Source organism: Candoia aspera, chromosome 9, assembly GCF_035149785.1.
Source record: "Candoia aspera isolate rCanAsp1 chromosome 9, rCanAsp1.hap2, whole genome shotgun sequence".
Taxonomy (NCBI): Eukaryota; Metazoa; Chordata; class Lepidosauria; order Squamata; family Boidae; genus Candoia; species Candoia aspera.
This window is the reverse complement of record NC_086161.1, coordinates 21844815-21865684: the sequence shown is the minus strand read 5'-3', so window position 1 is coordinate 21865684 and position 20870 is coordinate 21844815. Positions and strand designations below refer to the sequence as shown.

At 46.3% G+C, this 20870-nt stretch overlaps 1 protein-coding gene across 1 annotated transcript; it reads right to left on the bottom strand.

The window, feature by feature from the left end:
- Positions 1-460: 460 nt before the first annotated feature.
- Positions 461-10533, bottom strand: PURB (purine rich element binding protein B). The gene has a single exon (XM_063311273.1). It carries the CDS (start codon positions 10302-10304, stop codon positions 9267-9269), a length of 1038 nt encoding a protein of 345 aa, XP_063167343.1. The 5' UTR covers positions 10305-10533; the 3' UTR covers positions 461-9266.
- Between the last annotated feature and the right edge of the window lie 10337 nt (positions 10534-20870).

Sequence of the window (20870 nt, the reverse complement as noted above, 5' to 3'; positions counted from 1 at the left end):
CCAGACATGCTGCGGCTGCAACTCTTAAAATCCTCAACTAGCATGGAAGAAGTCCTGACTATTTACAGAAAAAGGTAGCACTAACAAGTCCAGAAACACCAGCTTCCCTCTGTTCCTCAAATGAAACTGTAATAGAAATCTCCCCCCTCCCAAATAAAAGCTGTAATTCAGGTGTTACCTGCAGTACCCCACAAACTGGGTCATACCTTTTGTCATCTTGTACAAGCTTGGTGGGAGCCCTTCTGTATTTGGTTTACTTGCCCACCTGGATACTTTTTCAAGCCTGCTCCAACAGGTAGTTTTACCTGACGATGATTCAGTTTACAAGAGCCCCAACAGGGCTTCTGTTCATAGGTGATTCCCCTCCAGCTTTACGTTGTGAAGCACAATATTCTCCAGTATGAGGCTAACCCCACAGCATAAAAAAAAAACCCACAAGCACACTATCAAGGATGGTTCATTCACTTTTCCGCATACTTTTTATTTGTTACAAACATACAATTTTTAAATATAGACTGTAAAACTCCATTTGCAAAAACCTGCTATTTTAAGGAGTGCTCAACTAGCATGAGGAATTATTTATGTCATGTGGACTTATTTTTTTTTGCTAGTTAGCTAGTGGTAAATCCAGGACCTGCCTATTTGACAACAGCCTCTTTAAAAAGCAGTCCTGCCAGCCCCCATCCCCACCCCCCACCCCCAGGGAAACCAGAATCTAAGCTTCAGCCAATGGGCAGCAAGACAAACAGGCAGCTCGGACCCTGCGATTTTCAAATCATTTCCAGCGCTCTGCTTGGCAGGTGAGAAAGGAATATATATTTTCAACGGGTGCTGCACTTTTAAAACATTTCCACGTCTGAAACTGCACCATGCAGCTAGGTCTGCGTATGTAGGTTGCCAGTTAAAGTGCATTTAAATTTTAATAAAAAAATAAACAAGAGGAATAAACTTTATTTTTTAATTAAGGTACTTCAAAGTGAACTTTTTGGTCTCTCAGCAGATATTCCTGAAATCAGTCCTATATTACTACAAATTTCTAGCATTTATATATTTATAGAGGGGAGCCTTTTGCGTATATATATATTTATATTTATATATATATATATATATATGTATTATAATATAAAATTAGAGCTACTTTTGCATCTAGCAGAGAAACAATTTTATAAATACATACACATGTACACAGACATGTTTCTATGTATACAATGTACAAACATGTGTATATTTACATACGGGTTGGCTGATTACATCTGTATATGATCAATTATCACTTGCACACGTTTCTGTTAATGCCACCATCAAATTAAATTATCTGCTTACTTTCTGACATCGTACATTCAGCCTAGTAAATTTCCACTCCTGGCAGCAGTGATTCCCCCATAACCTTGCCATTTTTCATTGTCCTGTCCTTTAGCTTTGAGAAACCCTTTGGCACAACGCTTAGCAACAGATTTTACGACTACAGTGAGCCCAGCGTCAGATGGGTCGATTGCTAGCCCCTGCCTTGGAAAAAGATTTGTTATCGTTCCAATACAGAACATGTGCTTGCAAGTTCCACCCATTGTGCAAATGTTTGTTCAACTAAGTTGCAAAAAAGAGCAATATTTCAAAAATCAGAACTAAAGCATTTGTTCCAGTGGTCTTGGCAGAACGTGGAAGACTGCCAGCACTTCAGAACTGGCAATGTAACACCAGCAAAAGTAAACTCCTTACCACAAGAACAGCCGTTGCTCAAAGCTCACTGGATTTTTGTGTGTTCCAACATCAGAGAACCTATTCCAAGTAAGTTTTTCCCGGCTTGTACATCTATTGCAGAACCAGTGGCACTGCAAAGCTTTCTCAGGTAGGGTTGATGAGTTCTTAGCTTTGTCTACCACATTCAATAAGACTCTTAGGAGCCCCAGATCCCTAGCAGATCAGTTAGAAAACCCTTCTTTTGCAGAAATGTTAAGAATCATCCTTCCGCTTAGCTTTCTGGAAACTAGGAGCAGTGAGCCTCTAGTTTCAGCAACAACACACTAGCCCGTTTGCAACATACCAGAAGGGGGGTTATTCAGTTATAACAGGACCAAAGTGGCAAAAGAAAAAGTTCATAGCAGCTTCATTAATAGGTGGTGTCTACCTAAGAGCTGCCACCCCTTCTCCTAGGTAGCCACGCTGCAAAAAGTGGGGAAGTTCAAATATTCAGACATTCCGCACAAGCCAGATCACTTGGGAATCCAATTAGCATAGCATCTCACATTGGAACAGAATGGGCCAATACTTCCAAGAGAGGGCACTGGGAAGAAACAAAAAGATTAAGCTGTATTCTTCTTGTAAATCCCACTTAAATTCCAATATGGGAATTTTCTAACCAGAAGGCCTTTCAACACAAAAGAACAGGGCAAGAAATTAGAATTTGGCCTTGGACATTTACCTAGGTTAAAATGATGAGTAGTGGCTGCTGTTTTAAATTATTTTCTTTCTGCAAGTTTTAAATACAATCTATCTTGGCTGCTGCACAGAGCAGGAGCCAGCTTTCCCATGTTTTTACAAGAGCTTCAACAAACCACAACCTTCTGCTTCTTAGCTGTGGGCCCCTTACTTTGTATTTAAGTGTATATGTACATATATATACACACACAATACATTACAATATTAAGGCTACATAGCAGCATATTACAAATGGCTTTGACAAAGCACGCTAAACCTTCCTTATGCAGAATTTTAGAGATAGAATTTTGTTGGCATTTGTTAGTAGATATTGAAACTTTAAGCATTATCTCCTTTTAAAATGGAGGGGCTGGAGTGAAGACAGTAGCAAAAAACACCTTCACTCCTATGTCAAGCTAATAAAGCAGAGTAAATTCATCAATATTCCTTATTTGCTAGGTAAATACGTTGGCAATCTAATGCTTCTCCTTAGAAATCCAACAGAAAGCCTTCAATAAAATACCTGAAAGCTAAGCAAGGGTGGAACCGCCACTGGGAGCAATTCCATTGGCCGGAATTGTACTCCTACAGAGTCTGTGATTTAATTCGCCCTTCCAAAATTAGACACAAATTAATTTATACAACTGGGCTTAAATTCCACAATCACGGGCTTATGTTGAAAATCACAGGCCAGAAATCTTTCAGCACATCCAGTGGAATTATAGGCACTGGGCATTATTTTAGGCTCTTTCTCTCCTGTGTGCCACCAACTTATTCTGAAAATCCGCTCATTCTTGAGAAGTGGCTTGTCATACACAGAACAGGCTACTCTCTGAAAAATCCAAATCTAGCTCAAGCTAATAAAAACTAGCTGTTCCATTTTATATCTGAACCATTTTGTTACTGTTCTCTCTTTACAACTATACAATATAGTTGTTTGAACGTCTAGACCATAATGGGGAATTTTTAAAGGAAAAAACTGACTCTACTAGACATATAACAGAGAAGCAATGTTAAGATGAAATTACTCTAGCACCATTGCAGATAATTGTGATTTGACAAGGTACAAGAGGTAGTAATCCATGGTTACATCTGGTCTGAATGCTTGCTTCATATATTAAAACTTCTTTAGGCTGAAAATCCTGCACGAGACAGCTATTAGATTTTTGCTATGTTCCTCTCCCCAATGTCACATTATCTCCAAAACAGAACAGAACAAAAGAAAACAAAACATAATCTTGGGATGTTTGTGTATATGTAATTGTCGATGGCTATGAAAGCTACAAAGTGCAAAAGCTGAGGTTTCTCGGAACCTGTGAAGGGGGGAAAGTTGAATTCTTTCACTTCAACCAGACTTTTCCCATCTGTAGTCATAATCCATTAATCCAATAAATCATTCCCAACTATATAAGTTTAAGAAGTCAGTTTCATCAGACAACCAAAATGATTCAATTAATGCTCAAGCACAACATTTAACTATGGTAATTTTGCTGACACTAAACTATCATAAGCAGCAATACTCGACAAGAGGCAAGACTCCTAAATACCTCCCACATACCTGGAATCAGACTACCACAGATTGTATTTCAGGGCAAGGGAAGAAGCTACCGTGAAGATTATGTATTTACACCACAGATTCATCAGAGTGAACAAAGAATCAAGAAATATACCTGTCACTGCTTGGTATCTGTACTGACTTAAAACGCTGGGAACATCCACCTGATACAACGACACAGCAAACTCAGTTGCTCTCTCCTCTTTCGGCAATTTTTAGTTTGGGAAGGGCACTAGGTATCTGGAAGCATTCACATCAATCTATCCCCAGATACTCTACAAAAATAACAAGGATCTGACACAAACCCATTACGTCCATAACATAGCTGTGCCTGTAGGATTATGCTCGGTAAAACTAAAATTATCTACACTGCATTTCTTCAGAAATAATTGCAATCAGTTCTATTAAAAAGGAGCATAATTGTCCTTTATGTTTTAGATATTTTGCCTCAGGCATTCCTGTTCCTTTATAAAACTAAATGGGATTCATAGCAAACGTATTTCAATACACTGACCATTTCACTTGCTTATAAAAGGAAGCACATCAGTAACATGTCTACGAAGAACTTGCAGAATCAGAATAGTTTCAAAGCCAAAAAAGTGCCACTTACATATAGGGAAAGCAAGTTTCTCTTTCCTCCCATGAAGAGTCAAGGCCACATTTTTTTGAACAAAAAAGTGAATATCTGCTGAGAGATTAAATTGTGCATCAGATAAAGTACCATCATCTATTAAAACTTTGAGATGTCCAAGCATGTTTATGCAATGAACAGTTTTCTACCAAAATCACAAAACTGCCACCCTCACACGAGAAAAGTAGCCTGAGTTAGTCACTTTTCAGATGTCTTGTATAGTCAAATATATTACACTTTTTTTAAATGACGGGAGTAAATCATTAACCATCTTCAGCTATTCCAATACCTGAAGTGCGCAGTCAACAAAGGGACCACTCAATATGAGGGGTTTGTTGTAACCTGCCTCTTGTGCCCATTATCCTGAAAAGTACAAGTAAGGACAGGATCATAAGTTGTAGTTTAGAGAGACACTAAAGTAGAAGCTAAAATCTTACTAAAAAAAAATATCTGTGATTTGTGCAAAGAGGATTCCAGGGTGAGCAACAGCAATTGCTTTCTCTTTGAGGAAAAAAACGAAGAATCAGTCTCCTCTGTTAGGCCTGCAATCACTCTGAAGCAGATAGCTATGGAAATAGGAACATGGCCCATAACTAGATGTGAGCTAAAGCTACGGGCATTTATACCTGTATGTCTCGCATATTTACAATTTTTGGTGCTATACAAGATTTACATTTTGTTTGTACAGCAGATGCACCATTCTAGGGGCAATGCCTAGAAATGCCAGCTACAGAGATCACCCATTTTCCCCCTCTACAAAATCTACATGTAAATATGACAATGCAATCCACAAGCCACTTAAATCAACACACCTAACATGTCACAGCTTAACTCCAACTTCATTGGGATCAAGCTATTTCATCACAGGTATGCAGGATGCAGCAGCTTGTAAGATGCACCGACACACTGTCAACATCGCTGCAGAAAGAGATCGAGATATGAGTTAACTGCAGCACCAAGAATAGAGAAGCTTTTTGTTACTCAAATAGACATTTAAGCACAAGAGTATAACAGGAATAATAAAGTTCACTCGTGTTGGATTGAATCCAGGGTAGTATGTTTTCCTAACGTGGTTGAACATCGCCTCGTGAACAGTAGCTAATCCAAGCGGACACAAAGCTGCCCGTTTGGAATTTGCAGAAACCAGCCGAGGCGACCTACCAGACTCAGAGAGCAGGATGCAAATGTTCAGATATGGTTTGTGCAAGATGGTGGTAGCAGCCGGGGAAGGCAGAGGAGGAGGATTTCTAATGCTTAGCCGTAAGCAACGGAGGAGTCCTCTTCATCAGAGGCCAATTCATGCTTCCAAATGAATCTGAAAAGTATCTGCCACCTCCACTGTCGTTTAGGCCCAGAAATTTACAGTTCTGCAAGGGGAAGGGGAACACATAGATTTCAGGCAACTCTTCCCCATTCTTCAACAAACAGAAGGAATGGTTTCCTCACTGAAATACGCTGCATCTAAGCCAGGCCTGCAGCACCAGAATTAATTTCTCCCTAGAAAGAACGAACCCTGGGCATTAACCCAGCATAGTATGATAGCCTCAATATTTGTGGAATAGTTAAAAGCCTACAATTTATACTTGAGTGCAAGCAGGCCCAACACCTTAGTATCCCACTGGCATCCTGCACTGCCACCCTAACTACACACCTTGGAGGGTCAGGTATCACTCAGCGTACTCAGTATCAGTTTAGCTGGTCTACAATGACTGGTTGCCAAAGGCAACACCATATATGGCAATGCTCCTTGGTAAACAACTGATACGCTTCTGTCCACTTCCACATACTTTTTGGGCAGCTAATTATAGCTTAGATAGCCACTGGCCAGGGACAGTCAAAATCCTGTCACTACCGTGTAATACAAAGGTAAGGCTAGTTACTACAATTCAGCCAAAAAACCCCCAAAAGCTCTCCTGAAAAGGAGAGGTACTGCATCTTTGCAAGAACTGGCTCATGGCAGCTGAGCAACAAAAAAAAGGGGGGGGAGGGGAACCAATTACCACTAAAGCAACAAAAATGTTGGTCTACACAAGTATTATACACTGTTTTAAATTGAGTGAAGAGTTACAGCAATAGATATTAAGCATCTGCAGCCTCAATTTTCATTGCTGCCTATAGCTCTCATTAGATAAGCAGAGTTTTCTACCATCCTACCGGGGCTGCAGTGTCCTGACCTGTACACTGAAATTTTTGTGGGTGAATATTGTTCTCCGCAGCAAAGAACTAAATACAATAGAACAAAAATACATAGGTAAATACAGCAGGACATTATTGAAAACAGCTGCCTTGGAGAGTACAAAATACAGTACAAGTATATGGATGTAATTAAAACATCAGGAAATACTATTGCTCCCATTACAATTCAGGAAACAAGTTCTTTGCAACGGAGAAAAATGGAAAGGTTTTCAAGGATATAAGATCTACCATGGACACATGGAATAAAGAAACAGCTTTTAAAACAAACAATCATGTTTGTGATAAACTAATCTGACATTTGCTGAGCTTTATAATAACTGTAGCAAAACCCAATTTTTTATAGAAAAATTCCAGCCAATTTCCCTACTGCAGCAACAACTGAGTGAGGAAATGCCTTTTATATGCCTCTTTGCTTTCTAATAAATACAAAACAAAGACAGTGTAGAGAAGAGCAATACCAAAATAAGGTACATAAGGGTATGCAATAAATTAAAAAGGCAGCTCAAATAAAGGACGGGCATGCACAATTTTAAAAGATTGTAGAGGAAGCTTTACCTGCCTCTAAGATGTCGCACAAACAATACCCGGAACTTTGTAATTAACAGTATTAATTTCCATTCAATTCAAAGTTGCTAGTGTATAATGTAGCTAAAAACACTTTTTTTTTTAGAGGGAATAGGACTGACTTCATTAGTTTAAAAAAATATCATTTTAGGTAAGAATCCATTTAAAATATAGATGAGGCAATTCTTTGGGTGGGGAGACCCAACTCTGCTTGGGAAAGACAACTGGACGAATAGGCAGTAGCCAGTCTAGAGTAAAATTTGACGGTGGTAAACTGCTGCCAGGGTATGTTCACAGTCACAGAACTTGGCTTGATTCTGCCCCTCTTTAGTGAAGAGTATGAACCTCCCACGGGGCAGACGTTGCTCTGAACAATCCGCTGCTGTTAACATCACGCGAGGTACTGAGGAAATGGATTGTGTTCTCTTGTTGTTAAAAAAATCTTGTTAGAATAACAACAGATGCTGGACTTCTGGACCTGAGGTTCTTGGTGTCTATTTTCATAGAACGTGTCCACTTATTTGCACGGTGAAAGCAGCTTTCGGTTTCCCTCTCGATTTCTTCCAGACTCGAAGCTTCACGTCCCTTTCCTTTACCCGATTACAACTTTAATGCTTTGCATGTCAAACCACCGAGCTACGGAACAGATTCCACCTCTGGACTAGGTCACTGTAGTCGTTTGAAAAGCCCAGAGAAAGGCAGCTCCAATTTTTACTTCCTACTAAAGCCTAAAGCCATTTTGCTCTTTCACCTTATTTGGAGAGAAGGGGAAGAACTTTAGTGACCAGCAACTAGTCCACTCTGCATTCCTTGTGCTTTATGCCTTTTTTCTCTTGAACCTGCCTGTTTGCAAACCCCCACCCCACCCCCAAGGAGAAAAAAGATTCATTATGACCTTTAGAACCTGCCAACTTTAGAGTAACTTTGTATCAATTCCAGTTCAGGCACCGGTAGCTTACGGGTAAAAATTTGGGAGGGGAAGGAGAATAACAGAGGGTGTTGGTCCAGATATAGGCTCCATCCCCTCTCCAACAACCTTTCTGAAAACCCTCAGGGTTGCTTCCCCCCCTCCCCTCCCCTCCCCTCCATTTCAACCTTCCCATCTGCCTTGGGCTTCAACCTTCCCATCCACGTGGGGCTACATCTGTCCACGATCCTCAATCTTTACAACCTGCCCGGCGAGGCTGCTGGATCTGGACAGCTGTGCCGGCTTCGCCTCTTCCTTCCAACTGTGCTCAGTGGCCATGCAGTCTCCAGAATGCTGGTTTCGAGAGCGGAGGAGGACCACCGCGATCTCAAAATGCTGGGGAGGGGAGGGCACCAGAGAAAGAGGGAGATGAGATCAGATGAATTTCTCTCCCCATCCCCCCTCCAATAAATAAAAATGTTTTAAAAAAAAGGAAAGGAAGGAAAAAAACCACACATTTCAGCCGTTGGGGCAGGAAGCTCAAGCGGATCGAGATGCAGAGGATCCCCTTTTCTTCACTGTGGGCCAGGACAGAGGTTAACTGAGGTCACCCACCAGGATTCCTCTCTACCGGGCAGGGTGAGGATGTCAAGCCAGGGAGCTTAAAGCTGGGCCAACTCACGGACAGATGCTGTATCCTGGGGACAAGGACAGGGTGGGAAACGGGGGAGGGGAGGGGGGGAGGGGATGATTGGGGGCTGCTCCAGAAGCGCTGGGTGAAGGCAGGGCAGGCAGGGGGTCTCGAAGCTTGCTCTCTCCCTCCCCTGGGGGAGAAGGAAACGCGGGATCGGGTTTCTCCCGGTTTCCATTCCCTCCCCGAGGGTCCCCCCTCCCCGGTCCATGGCAATCCCCCCAGTGGAGGAGCGGCGGCGGCGGCGGCGGCTGGGGAGGGAAGGGGGTATCTTCTGGGGAGGAGGAAGCGGAGGAGGAGGAGAGGCTCAGTCGTCGTCCACATCGTCCCCGTCCGAGTCGTCCCCGGCCCCGCTGCCGCTGCCCGGCCCGGCCGGCCCGGCGCGCCGGTCGTAGAGCTTATCCCGCTGGCGCTCCTGGATGTCGCGCATCTCGTCGGCGTAGCGGCAGAAGGCGCCGCCGAACTTGGCCCAGGCCTTGTACGGCACCGTGATGGCGTTGCGGTAGGAAGGCTTCACCTCGCTGACGCGCAGGAAGACGCCGTACTTGTTGCAGCCCACGTCGAAGAAGAAGCGCTTGGAGTCCACCGTGATGGAGGTGCCCTCGGGCAGCTCGCCGTACAGCCCGCCGCCGCCGCCGCCGCCGGGGCCCCCTCCGGGCCCGCCGCCGCCGCCGCCCAGCTCGTCCTCGTCGGCGCCGTAGTCGTCGATGAGCTTGGCCAGCGCGTCGCGGAACTCGATCAGGCCCTGGGCGGGCAGGGCGATGGTCTGCCCGCTCTGCAGGCCGGGCGGGCCGCCGGGGAAGCCCGCCCCGCCGCCGCCGCCCGGGCCGCGGTTGATGGTCTGGCGGATGCGGAGGAAGCGGCCGCGCTGGTTCTCCTTGAGGTCCAGGTAGTACTTGCGGTTCTCCCGCACCAGGAACTCGCTCTTGAGCGCCCGCCGCGGCCCGCCGCCGCCGCCGTCCTCGCCGCCCGGGGCGGCCTGGGCCAGCTGCTCGGGGCTGCTGGGGCCCAGCTGCGCGTAGTGCTCGATGAAGTCGCCCAGGTAGTCGCGGAACTCGGCGGCCACGGCCATGGAGAGCGTCAGGCGGCTCTTGGAGCCCCCCGCGCCCACCTCGGCGATCTTCAGGAAGCGCCCCTTGGCGTTCTGCTTCACGTCCAGGTAGAAGCGCTTGTTCTGGATGTCCAGCCGCTTCGAGGCCAGCTCCTGCGTCTCCTGCTCCGGGCCCGGCCCGCCGCCGCCGCCGCCGCCGCCGCCGCGGTGGCCCTGGAAGCCCCCGCCGCCGCCGCCTCCCCCGCTGCCGCTGCCGCTGCCGCCTCGCTCGCTCCCGCTGTCCCCGTCCGCCATCTTCTCCGCCCGAGTCCTTCTGCCGCCGCCGCCGTCAGGCCCAGCCCGGTCTGCCTTCCGCCCGTCAGTCCGCCCGCTCCGGCGCTCCTCCGCCTCCTCGCGCCCTCTCGCTCTCTCACACACGCTCAGGCGCACGCGGCCACGCGCTCGCACGAAGGCACGCACGCACGCGCGCCCGAGAGTGGGAGCGCGCGCGCGCCGCCCTCGCTTCGCCTGGCCTCGCGCTCTGCCCTGCCGCCGCCGCCGCCTCAGCCGCGTCCACCCGATTTCCGGCAGTCGCCCGCCTGCGCGCGCGATCCGCGCCGGAAACCCGCCCGGCCGGCGTAAGCTCCGCCCCCTTTCCTTCCCTGCGGGAGGCGGGAGGGAGCGCGCCCTCCCTCCCTGGCGGTGACGTCCTCCGCTCCGCTCCCTTCTTCCGCCTCGTTGCGACAAGGGCGAGGCCGCGCGGCCCCCGCTCCGCTTCCCTCATGCGCGCGCGCAGCCCCTGGGGCCTCCTCGGGGGGGCTCAGAAACGGTGGCGCGCTCTCACGCGTTCTTTCCCACCCTTCCGCTAGGGCTGGACTGCACCTCCCATGGTTCCCAACCCGCTGGCAGCGTGGGGGGGGGGGTCGTCCTCCAGCCTTCCGGATGGAGAAGCTGCTGCAGCGGGGAGCGGCTCCCTGACACTCGTGACGCGAGGCGTTCCTTGCACGGGCCTCCTATCTTGGAGGGAGACACGTGTGCACGCGCGTAAACACGCGCACGCACCCCCGACGTGTGGCAGAGGCTTCCTCCAGTCCTCAGATTGGAAAGCGAGGCCACCCGGCCTCGTCCCCAGCTGGGAAGGGAAAAGTGGGAAGGCGCGGCTTGGATACGCGGGGCGACGTGAGGAACGGCCGGCGAGGCGGGCGGAGGCCCTGCTGGAGCCGGGCCGCGTGCAGCTCCCCGCCCTGCCCTGCCCTGCCCGCCGAAGCGTCGCGGCGGAACGGGGCTCCTGCTGCGAGGCACGACTGGGCAGCCTCGCGGGCGCCCCCGACGGGCAACCGGGGGAGAGGCAACCTCGGGCCTCACAGCGCCCGCCTCCCCCCCTCCAGCCCAGAGGAGCCGGGTTCAGACCTGGGTGGGTGCCAGGCGCCCAAGCGCCCCCGCCGTTCAGAGGCATCGCTTCCGATGTGCCAGTCAAACGCTGCTTGGTTTCCTGCTCGACTGGGTGCCCTGACCTTTCCTTTAACAAGTGGCAAAGAGGAGCCCCATCTGACCCCAAACAGCTGGGATGGACGCTGTGGCCCTGTAAAACTGGCTCAAGAGGGTGGAAGTACGCTTGGGTAGACACTCTCCAGGTAGAACCGGGAATTTCGCTGTTGGTGGATACAGAAGTAGGCTGCCTGTACAGATGTCTCTGTAAACTGCCTTCTGGTTTTAAAATAAGTTTCTAGCACTGATGGAGCAGAGGTGATGTCATGGAGCATCCACGGCCATTTTAACTGCCCAGAAAAGGGAAGAGAGAACATGGATTACGCACTTGCGGATCGTCCTTCCGAGGAGAGACAGAAAGGAGGCAAAATCTGTGGGTGGGATTGGTAGCTAAGGTTAATTATCAGCCTGAAAGAACAGCGAATGGATAAAATAGGGGAGGACAATAAGAACAGGGCTGGGCCAGGGAAAAGGAAGTACCTGTAGAAAGAAATCAATGATAGGGAAGAAGATTGGAAACTGAAGGAAAAAATGATCAGAGGATTTCTGAGCATTCCGAATGAACTGGAAGGTTGATTGGCTAAAGGAAGCAGGGTCATTAGATAAAAGAGGGAAAAACAAGGAATTCAGGCTTATTAACCTGTAGGAAAAGCCAAGGAAAAGGTGGGTTAAAGGAGCTACACAGAAGACCTAGAAATAAAGGTGACCATGGAGCTATTAGGAGTAAAAAACGGAGTGCTAAGATTTGGGAGCTGGAGGTACAAAGTTAAGAAAATTTTGGGCACAGACATGGCAGGTGTTTTAGGGTATCCTGTGTATCTTTTAAGAATCTATTCCAAAAGAGGGATGTGTTTGTGGTAGCAGCATCTAGCCTACTCGGTTATAGCTTAGAAGCCAAGCAAGATTGGGCCTGGGTGAGTAGATCACTAGGGAATATTAGAGCTAGATTGGGAAGTCAAAAATACACCCAGGATGATCTGGGCAATTACAGACCCATCTCAAATACAGAATTCGTCGATCAGTTGAGAAGATGGTGGTTTTGTGACTCCAGAGGATATGGCTGACCTAGACTCATGTCAATCAAACTTCAGGCTTGGGACTACTTGGTCACCTTGGTCGATGACTTCTGTTCAGAACTGGGCAGGAGGTGCATATTTGAGTACCTCAACTGGATTCCTCTCGCCTCTTATGCTGATATTTACATGATAGTACAAGATGAGCATTGGACTGAGGTGCTTCCAAGATGCTGGTATGCTGTTTTAACTTCAAGGAAGCATTTGATACCCTTGACTGTCACCTAAAGTTCAGTAATGAGCTGGATGAAGGTGAAGAAGCTCAAATTTAATTAGCAGAGGTGCTGCTGGCTGGCAGGAAACCAGACCCAGGAATTGAGATTCACGGTCTGCCAGCGCATGCTTATCCTCAGCTGTCTCTAGGGGACAGCTGTGGCTAGGAATACATTTGCACAAATGCCTCTGGTGCAGCAGCTGCAACCGTTCCTGAACCAGTCAGATTTGATGGTAGTAACCCATGCACTGGCTGCTGCTCTCTCCTGTTCAAGGACATCCAGAAACTTCAGTGGATGCAAACAGCACCATGTAGTCTGCCAAGCAGAGTGTATATCCTAACAGTGATGAAAGGCATTGGATTCCTTGGTCAAGCACATCCCCCTGTCCTCCTCCTGCCTTAAACTGTGGCATCTGCTCGGGAGCTGCCCTCAAGGATTCTTAACATTCCCTTTCAACCAAATCTTTTCCATCGCTTTTAGGTACAGTCTGGGCACCATCTGGACTTTGGTTCTCAGAATCCCACCAGTGGCTAGCTGGGCAGTTCTAGGGGCTGGCATTATTGTATTTTACCTGGCTTGGTGATAACCAGGCTGTATTTTTGTAAAATAAATGATGACACGGTACAATATGTCATGTGTTGTTCATCTGAGGTTGTATTTACCTAATTTTAAGACCTGCTAAGGACCAGATGATTTTTATTATGTCCTGATATGTAAAACCATAGAACTCAAAAAGGGTGTACTTTCTTTTTCACACGACTGTACATTGGGCTAAACCATGAAAATAAGCACATAGCGTTTCCTAGGATTGAGGAGGTGGATAAATTGCATGAAACAATAATTACGTTGTTTTGATTTTTCTCTTTTGTACTTTTATCCTGCCTTTAGTAATCTTGATTTCCCAAGTTAGACAGAAAGGTACAGCATTTCATATCAGTAGGCCAAAAGGTGACACCCATAAAAGAAATAATTACAACAACAACCACATCTGCCTATCCCAGGTCCTGGGGAAGGACTCAAGAGGTGGATAAAAATGCCAAATCCAGTCTAAACATCTGGCTGGCTGTGCAACCAACCATACTATAGTGCTATATTGGAAACAATTTGCCAGTCTTAGAAACAGCAGGATATTTCTGAAGCTGGATCTGGAATCTGTAAGGAGGGTGTTAAATGGATACAAATTTCACAAACCGATTTGAGCTCCCATACATTGTCAGAAGCAAGCTGCAGGTGGCTGTGGGTGCAAACATGCTAACATGTGTAGGACAGTTGCTCTTCCACGTTAACCCTCTATGTTGTGGGACCCCTATCTGCTATGGTTTCTGTCCATCCCACCAGATAGGCAGAGTTGGCGTGCTCAGGATCCCATCAGTGAAGCAGCATCACTCAGTGGGCCCAAGGAAGTGTGCCTTCTCTGTCACGGCACCTGCCTTATGGAACCACCTCCCTGCAGAGAGAGCTGGCCTTCTGGAAGGCCATGAAGTTCTAGTTTTGCTTCCGAGTACTGGGGCCAGGATGCTAATGGGGTTCTGGCCTGGGCATCGGTGTGCATGAGATGTCAGTTACAAGATTTCTCAGAGGCTTTGACTCCATTTTTCTTTCACTGATGGTGAATGTGGATTGTGTTTTTATCTTTGTTTCCCACCCAAAATTGCCCTGGTGGATGGGCGGCTATGTAAGTATGTTGAATAAATAAATGAACAAGAATAAACATTAAGCTCAAGAGGCCAACTGCAGCACGGAAGTTTGCATTTCCAAGACAACCACCAACCATTTTTATAGATTCACAGAAGCAGTACTGAAAAAGTTTTCCCCTGTTGTGCAAATCAGCACCTTTCTGGCAACTGGATCTTATATCCAGCTCAGCAAGGGGATCCCCAACAGTAGATCATGTCCCCCTCCATCCATCCCCAGCTCCCATTGCTTTGCCTATAAGGTCGCATAAGGCTAAAATTGTCTTCATTTGAGCCAACATCGCTCCTGCATCGTGTTCCCAGCTTTGAAATGTTGACGGGATTCTAGCTAATGTTGAAAAAGATACAGCCCAGAGAGGTTGCCAAGGTCTTTGTCTGAGAATGTCAAATATGCTGCATCTCTAAGCTATTCGACCTGTCCTGACCTGTGCTTAGGGCAAATCAAAATAATTAATGTGCATCTCGCCTGAGGACGAAAACACGTTTGTCTTCAACAGCTGGATTTTTTACTCCCAAAATGGGGGAGCAAAAATTACTTCTGGCTTTTCCCAGCAAAACTCCCCAAGGTTCCTAATACAGCCTAGTATTATGTTTACGCTTGATAGGACCCAATTGGCATATCTGCTGACTACTCCCACACGCCAGCTAAGACTGTAATTTACACGGCTTTAACACAAGCCACCTTTTTTTCCTTTCTCTTTCACCACTTGCCCAGTGAAGAATTTTTTAAAGCTTGTACACAACATGTCCTATTGCTTTGAAGTTTACTTATGTGCAAGAAATGTTTAAAAACCTGTGTCTGTATGCTGTAAGCAGGAGCATGTGCAAGATAGAGATACCTGTCCTACGCTTTCCCCAATTCCAGAATTTAAAATAAAGTGTCACTGCCTCTCTCCCCATCTGCCAATTTCCTTAACACTGGTAAACCTTGTCTCTCCCTTAATCAGGTGACTTTATTGCCTCTGTGTGGATTTTGAATCGTTTCAATCCTGCCCCTGACAGCTACTTTTGCTCAGTCGTGTGCATAGGCATGCACACATGCAAATACAGACCTATATTATTCCAGAATACTTCATGGAATAGTCTTTGGAGACCTCTGCTGGTGAAACATCTGCATTAGCAACTTTACTTTGCAGAAACCCTCCTTCAGAAGGTAATTTCAGGATTCTCAAAGAAAAAAAAATCAGAATGCAAATTCTTCTGAAAGACAGGCTGTTCCACCACTATGTATATTCTCCTGCTTGGTCTGCTTGGAATACTGGCCTCACCAGCTACGCATATCCCTATAGCATGAAGCACGCTATGGCACAGTATGAAGTCAAAAACACAGCATTAGGCAATTCGGCTCCAAATGGGGTTTGGAGCACATTTTTGACTGCGGGCTGTGCCATAGCATGCTTCATGCTATAGGGATATACGTAGCTGGTGGGGCCAGTATTCCAAGCAGACCAAGCACATACTTGAAAATAGATCCCACTGCTTTCTGCAAAAGCGTAGGAGGAAAAGAAGGGAATGGCAAAGCTTTTTCTTCAGCAAATAATGTGAAAATTGTTTGCAGAGGATTGGTTAATTATTCAGATAGAAGGTTGAAACTGATTTGGAGCCTGTTCTCATGACAATTTTAGTGAATGGCAGCTGAGGGTCGGGGGCAGCCTTGATGATGTTGGGATGTGAGAAATCATTATTGCAACTGAGATTTCAGCCAGAATTGGGTTTTGGACTGTAACTACCGATTGGGTTGCCTACTACTTACTGAGCTGTTAGTTGGCATAGGAGCAAAAGAGAGAAGGGTATGGAGATACAGATTTAAAAAGGTGGTCAAGAAATTGTAGCTCTCCAGATATCACAACACTACAACTTTCAGCCTCGTTCACTATCTGGAATATGGCATACCATAGTTCAGAAACATCTAGAGGTCCACAAATACGTATTTATGATTTGTAGAGCAATTGTTATTTGTTGTTTGTGCCATCACGTCGTTTTTGACTCCTAGTGGCCACACAGATTTTGTCCCTGACGATCTGTCCCCAACCTGGTCCTTCAGGTCTTCCAACAGTACACCCCTCGCCACTGTAACTGTGTCCCTCTATCTTTCCTTCCACCTTTCCCAGGATTATGGACTTTTCTAGGAATTGTATGACTTGATAGAAATTGATGGATGGATGGATTGATCGTGTGCCATGAAGTTGCTGTCGGGTCTTAGCAACCCTATGATGTCTAAAAAAGCTAAAAAGGAAACAAAAAGACCAGAACACCTCCTTGCCAGCAATCAACACTCAGTTAAGCAGAGATTAACACCAGGATTAACACCAGATGAACAATCAAGCCATAAACAATACCCTAATCAAGGAACTACCAATTCAGACAAAGAAGCAGTAAATGGCAGCCTAATCAAGGTACCACCAAGCAGAGAACAACAAACACCCCCACCAACACTGGCAGGGCAAGATACTGTATATAAACAGAGAGCAAGGCCCACTCCCTTCTAGCACTGAAGATGTTTTCCAGTCAGGCAACGAAACGTCTGCAAGCAAACAACCAAGCTCAGAGAGCACCAAGGACTCCACAAAATCTCCATCTTCAGAGGTGCCATATAACTTAGAGCTTGCCCGCACAACATATGGCCTGCGGGCTGCATGTGGCCTGCCAAGCAGCCTTCTGATTAGGCAGCCATGGCCCACTAGCGTTTTTCAAAAAAGTAAATAAATTCACTGCCACCCCACCGAAACACACACTGCGGAGCACCTCCAACGCCTCCAGGTTTCACCACCAGCTCCAGCACAGCTGCTGCTCAGCCAACTGCCGAACAGCTGACCAGTGTGCCGGCTATTTCTTGGCGGCCGGTGGTTATTTTTAATTTATCAGTGGGGGGCTTTCCCCTCTACATGTTGCGCCGGCCTGCCTCAGAGCACCAGATAGTAGGAGAAAGAGGAGAAGATGGCCAACCATTTAATTCTTTGCTGGTGAAATTCCCTGCTGCTGAAAACAAAATCTTGGACAAGAAGGTGGTTTAGTTTGTGTACTTCCAGATGTTCCAGACAGTTAATGGAGCAGAAAGATGATGCACAAGTAAGGAAAGCTCTTGAGAAGTTGGGCTTGGATTATGTCCTTGACTCATGTTTGCCATCAGCAGCTGATTTTGCAAACAAACAAACAAAGCCTTGGAATGGCTTTGCAGTCAACGCCCGTGTGATAGTGTGGCTGCATTCACATGATAGCACTAAACTGCAAGCTAGGCCACAACATTCTAGTCCCATATGTTGTTCAAGCTCAAACGGGGTAGTTTATGGCTCATAAACTCTGTTGTTTCCACCCAGTACTTTAGATTAATCGAATACTCTATCGTTCAGTCCATCTACACCAGGGTTTCTCACCCAGGGTTCCGCGAGAGGTCACTAGGGGTTCCCTGGGAGATCACAATTTATTTAAAGAATTATTTCAAATTCAGGCAACTCCACCTTAAAGAGGTAAGTTTCATTCTTTATTTTCAGTTTAAGAACACTTTAATGCATCTATACAGGCCTGCCCATGAAACAAATATGATAATTTTGTAACTTCTGGCCTATCTTGGAGCCTGAATGTGCAGGGGTTCCCCGAGGCCTGGAAAATATCTCAAGGGCTCCTTCAGGGTCAAGAGGTTGAGAAAGGCTGGTCTACACATAAGCATTTTGTATGAACCTGACTTGTGCCTCATTTTCATTCAGGGCTGTCCACAGGGTGTGATCAAACAAGTCAAGTGTGAGTGAAGCTCTCCCTGGCTTTTAAGGTGTGCCATAGCACCATCTTGACTTTTTTGCACATCCTGCAGACAATTCTGTTTTCATTCTATTCAGTTGATGGTTCTCTTTCTGGGATCACAGGTAGCTTCTCCTTTAACAGATGCATTCCGTTCTCTGCCTTGTCACAGGGTTATTAACTGCTAAAGTGAATATAGGCTTTAAGATACCACAAGAGACTGTTAATTTCAATAAATACGGAATTTCCTGCTCCATCTCCGAGACTAATCTTTTTGCCCAGCCCCTGCTAAAGGCATATATCTTAACCCCCAGCTGTTGCTGTCTGCACATGTCTGTAAAGGGATTCTGGTGATATGAGAGCCCTTCTGTGGCTAACTGATCCAGGGGGCTGGGAGGAGGGTGCAGGGAAATAGCTTCCTCCCACTCTAAAGATAACTTTTTCCCGGTTAAGGATGGTGATGGGCAAAGAACTCTAACTCCTTCCTTGAGGATTCTACCCCTTGACCCCAATTCCGAAAATTCTGGGCCAGGGCATTGCTGGCACTGCAGTCCGACACACCAAAGCAAACCGCAGACCCTGTTAGGCTCTACTGCGAGATCACAACTCAAAGGAATGCCAGATGAGGAAGCACCAGCAGCGGCATTTGCAGGGTCTGGTCAAAAAAGTCAAGATGGCCACGACGGTGCAATCAAATGAGCAGGGCTTTATTCGTGCCATCCTCACTGCCCTCTTGACTTTTTGGGCTACTCTCTGCAGATGCCACCATCATCCAACAAGGAGGTTTAATACTTTGAGATACTGTAACCCACTAGAACCATAAATGAAGTTGGGGGATCTCCCTGTGAGTAAAAACACATAATAAATAATAAAGTTGCTGTGACTTGGATATGTTTTGAGAAATGGCTAGACTACACTACGCACATTGTCTATGCAACTTGATCACCTTTAAACCAGGGACCCCTTCTCTGGTTCTCAGGACACCCCTGGGAGTCGCAACCCCCAATTTGGGAACCTCTGGCCTAAGCTATGAACTTGGATAGAGCTTTATGGGCAGTTAAGAGGAATTTGGAGCAAGTAGCATGCAGTTGCCTTGTTAAGCAGAAAGGAAAATAATGCAGGATAGATGGAGGGGTTGTGTTATAGGTGGTCCTCATTTAATGACCACTCATTCAGCAACTTTCAAACTTATGACGGCACTGAACAAGTGGTAGTTACAACTGGTCCTTATACTTAGGTTGATTGAAGCATCCCAGAGTTACGTGATTGCCATTTGCAACTTTCTTTGCTAGCTTTCTACATGCAAAGTCAGTGGGGAAGCTGGCAGGAGGTCACAAATGGCAACCACGTGATGTCCTCACTTAACAACCCACAGTGATTTGCTTAACAATGGCAACTGGGACTACCAGAATTTCTGTTGCTAGGTGATGTGGTCATAAAACATTACATCACATAACCTTGCCACTTAGCGATGGAAATTCCAATCCCAATTACTGTCATTAAATGAGGACTACCTGTATATGGTTCTCAATCCCTACAGATTGACTGGGAAGGACTCCTGTTTGAAACCTGGAATGTCAATCCAGACTTCCTCAAAATTATGTTCTGCAGATGTATTGACAGCCCCTCCTCCAGGGGTGTTCATGGGGCATGATTAAAAAAAGTCAAGACGACAGCCGTGATGGTGCGATTGGTTTTTACGTGTGTTGCGGACCTTCAATTGTATCATCGAGGCTGCCATCTTGACTCTTTTGGTCACACTCTGCAGAGACCCAGCCATCATGGGATTAAGTTACAACCTGGTTTATCAAGAAAATCAGCCAGCAAAGGCTGCAATAGACAATATTGAGCTAGAAAAGTCTTGTTTTATGAGGCAGTTTCCCTGGATTAAAACATGCATTATTTGCATAGAGATGTTTCCAAATAGCAGGAAACATGGGGATTTGTAAGTCACAGTGACCCACAGATCAGGTAGTCACTGCTAGTTGTGCCAAATCTGCCTCTGTGGTTAATAAATGGTTTGGTGTGTCATACAATCCAAAAAACTGGCTTAAGTAAATCCTGGTTAACTAGAAGTAGTAATATAGCATAAACCAGTGTTTCTCAACCTTGGCAACTTTAAGATGTGTGGACTTCAGCTCCCAGAATTCTGTAGCCAGCATGGCTGGCTGGGGAATTCTGGGAGTTGAAGTCCACATATCTTAAAGTTGCCGAGGTTGAGAAACACTGGTACAAACGTAGCCTTTGTTCAGAATGTGAGTACATAATCTTCTCAATTGGAAAGTGGGAAGATCCAGAAAGGTCCTATAACTTTGGAAACATAGCTGTAAGTTCCAGATACCATGACTGGTTTTTAAATCTTTCCTAGACCAAGATTTGTTTGCAAGCATGCACTGACGTTAGTTCCTGATCAATCTGATTTTGAAAAAGACCACAGTCCTTTCCGCTTGCTGAGCGGAGTCAAGACCAGGACACCCAGGGGGCTCTGGAGGAGCTGCCATGCCCTTCATCCCTTCCTCTTCCAGAGGGCAGAAACTGATGGTTCCTTCAAGTGATGGCAATGCTTATTTTGGCAGCAGGACACATTCAATGCCAGAATCTGTTCCTCAGACTATTAAGGACGCAGCACAAGAGATGGGAAGTTGCTTTTAAACCCTCCAGGAGTTCCATCTGAGT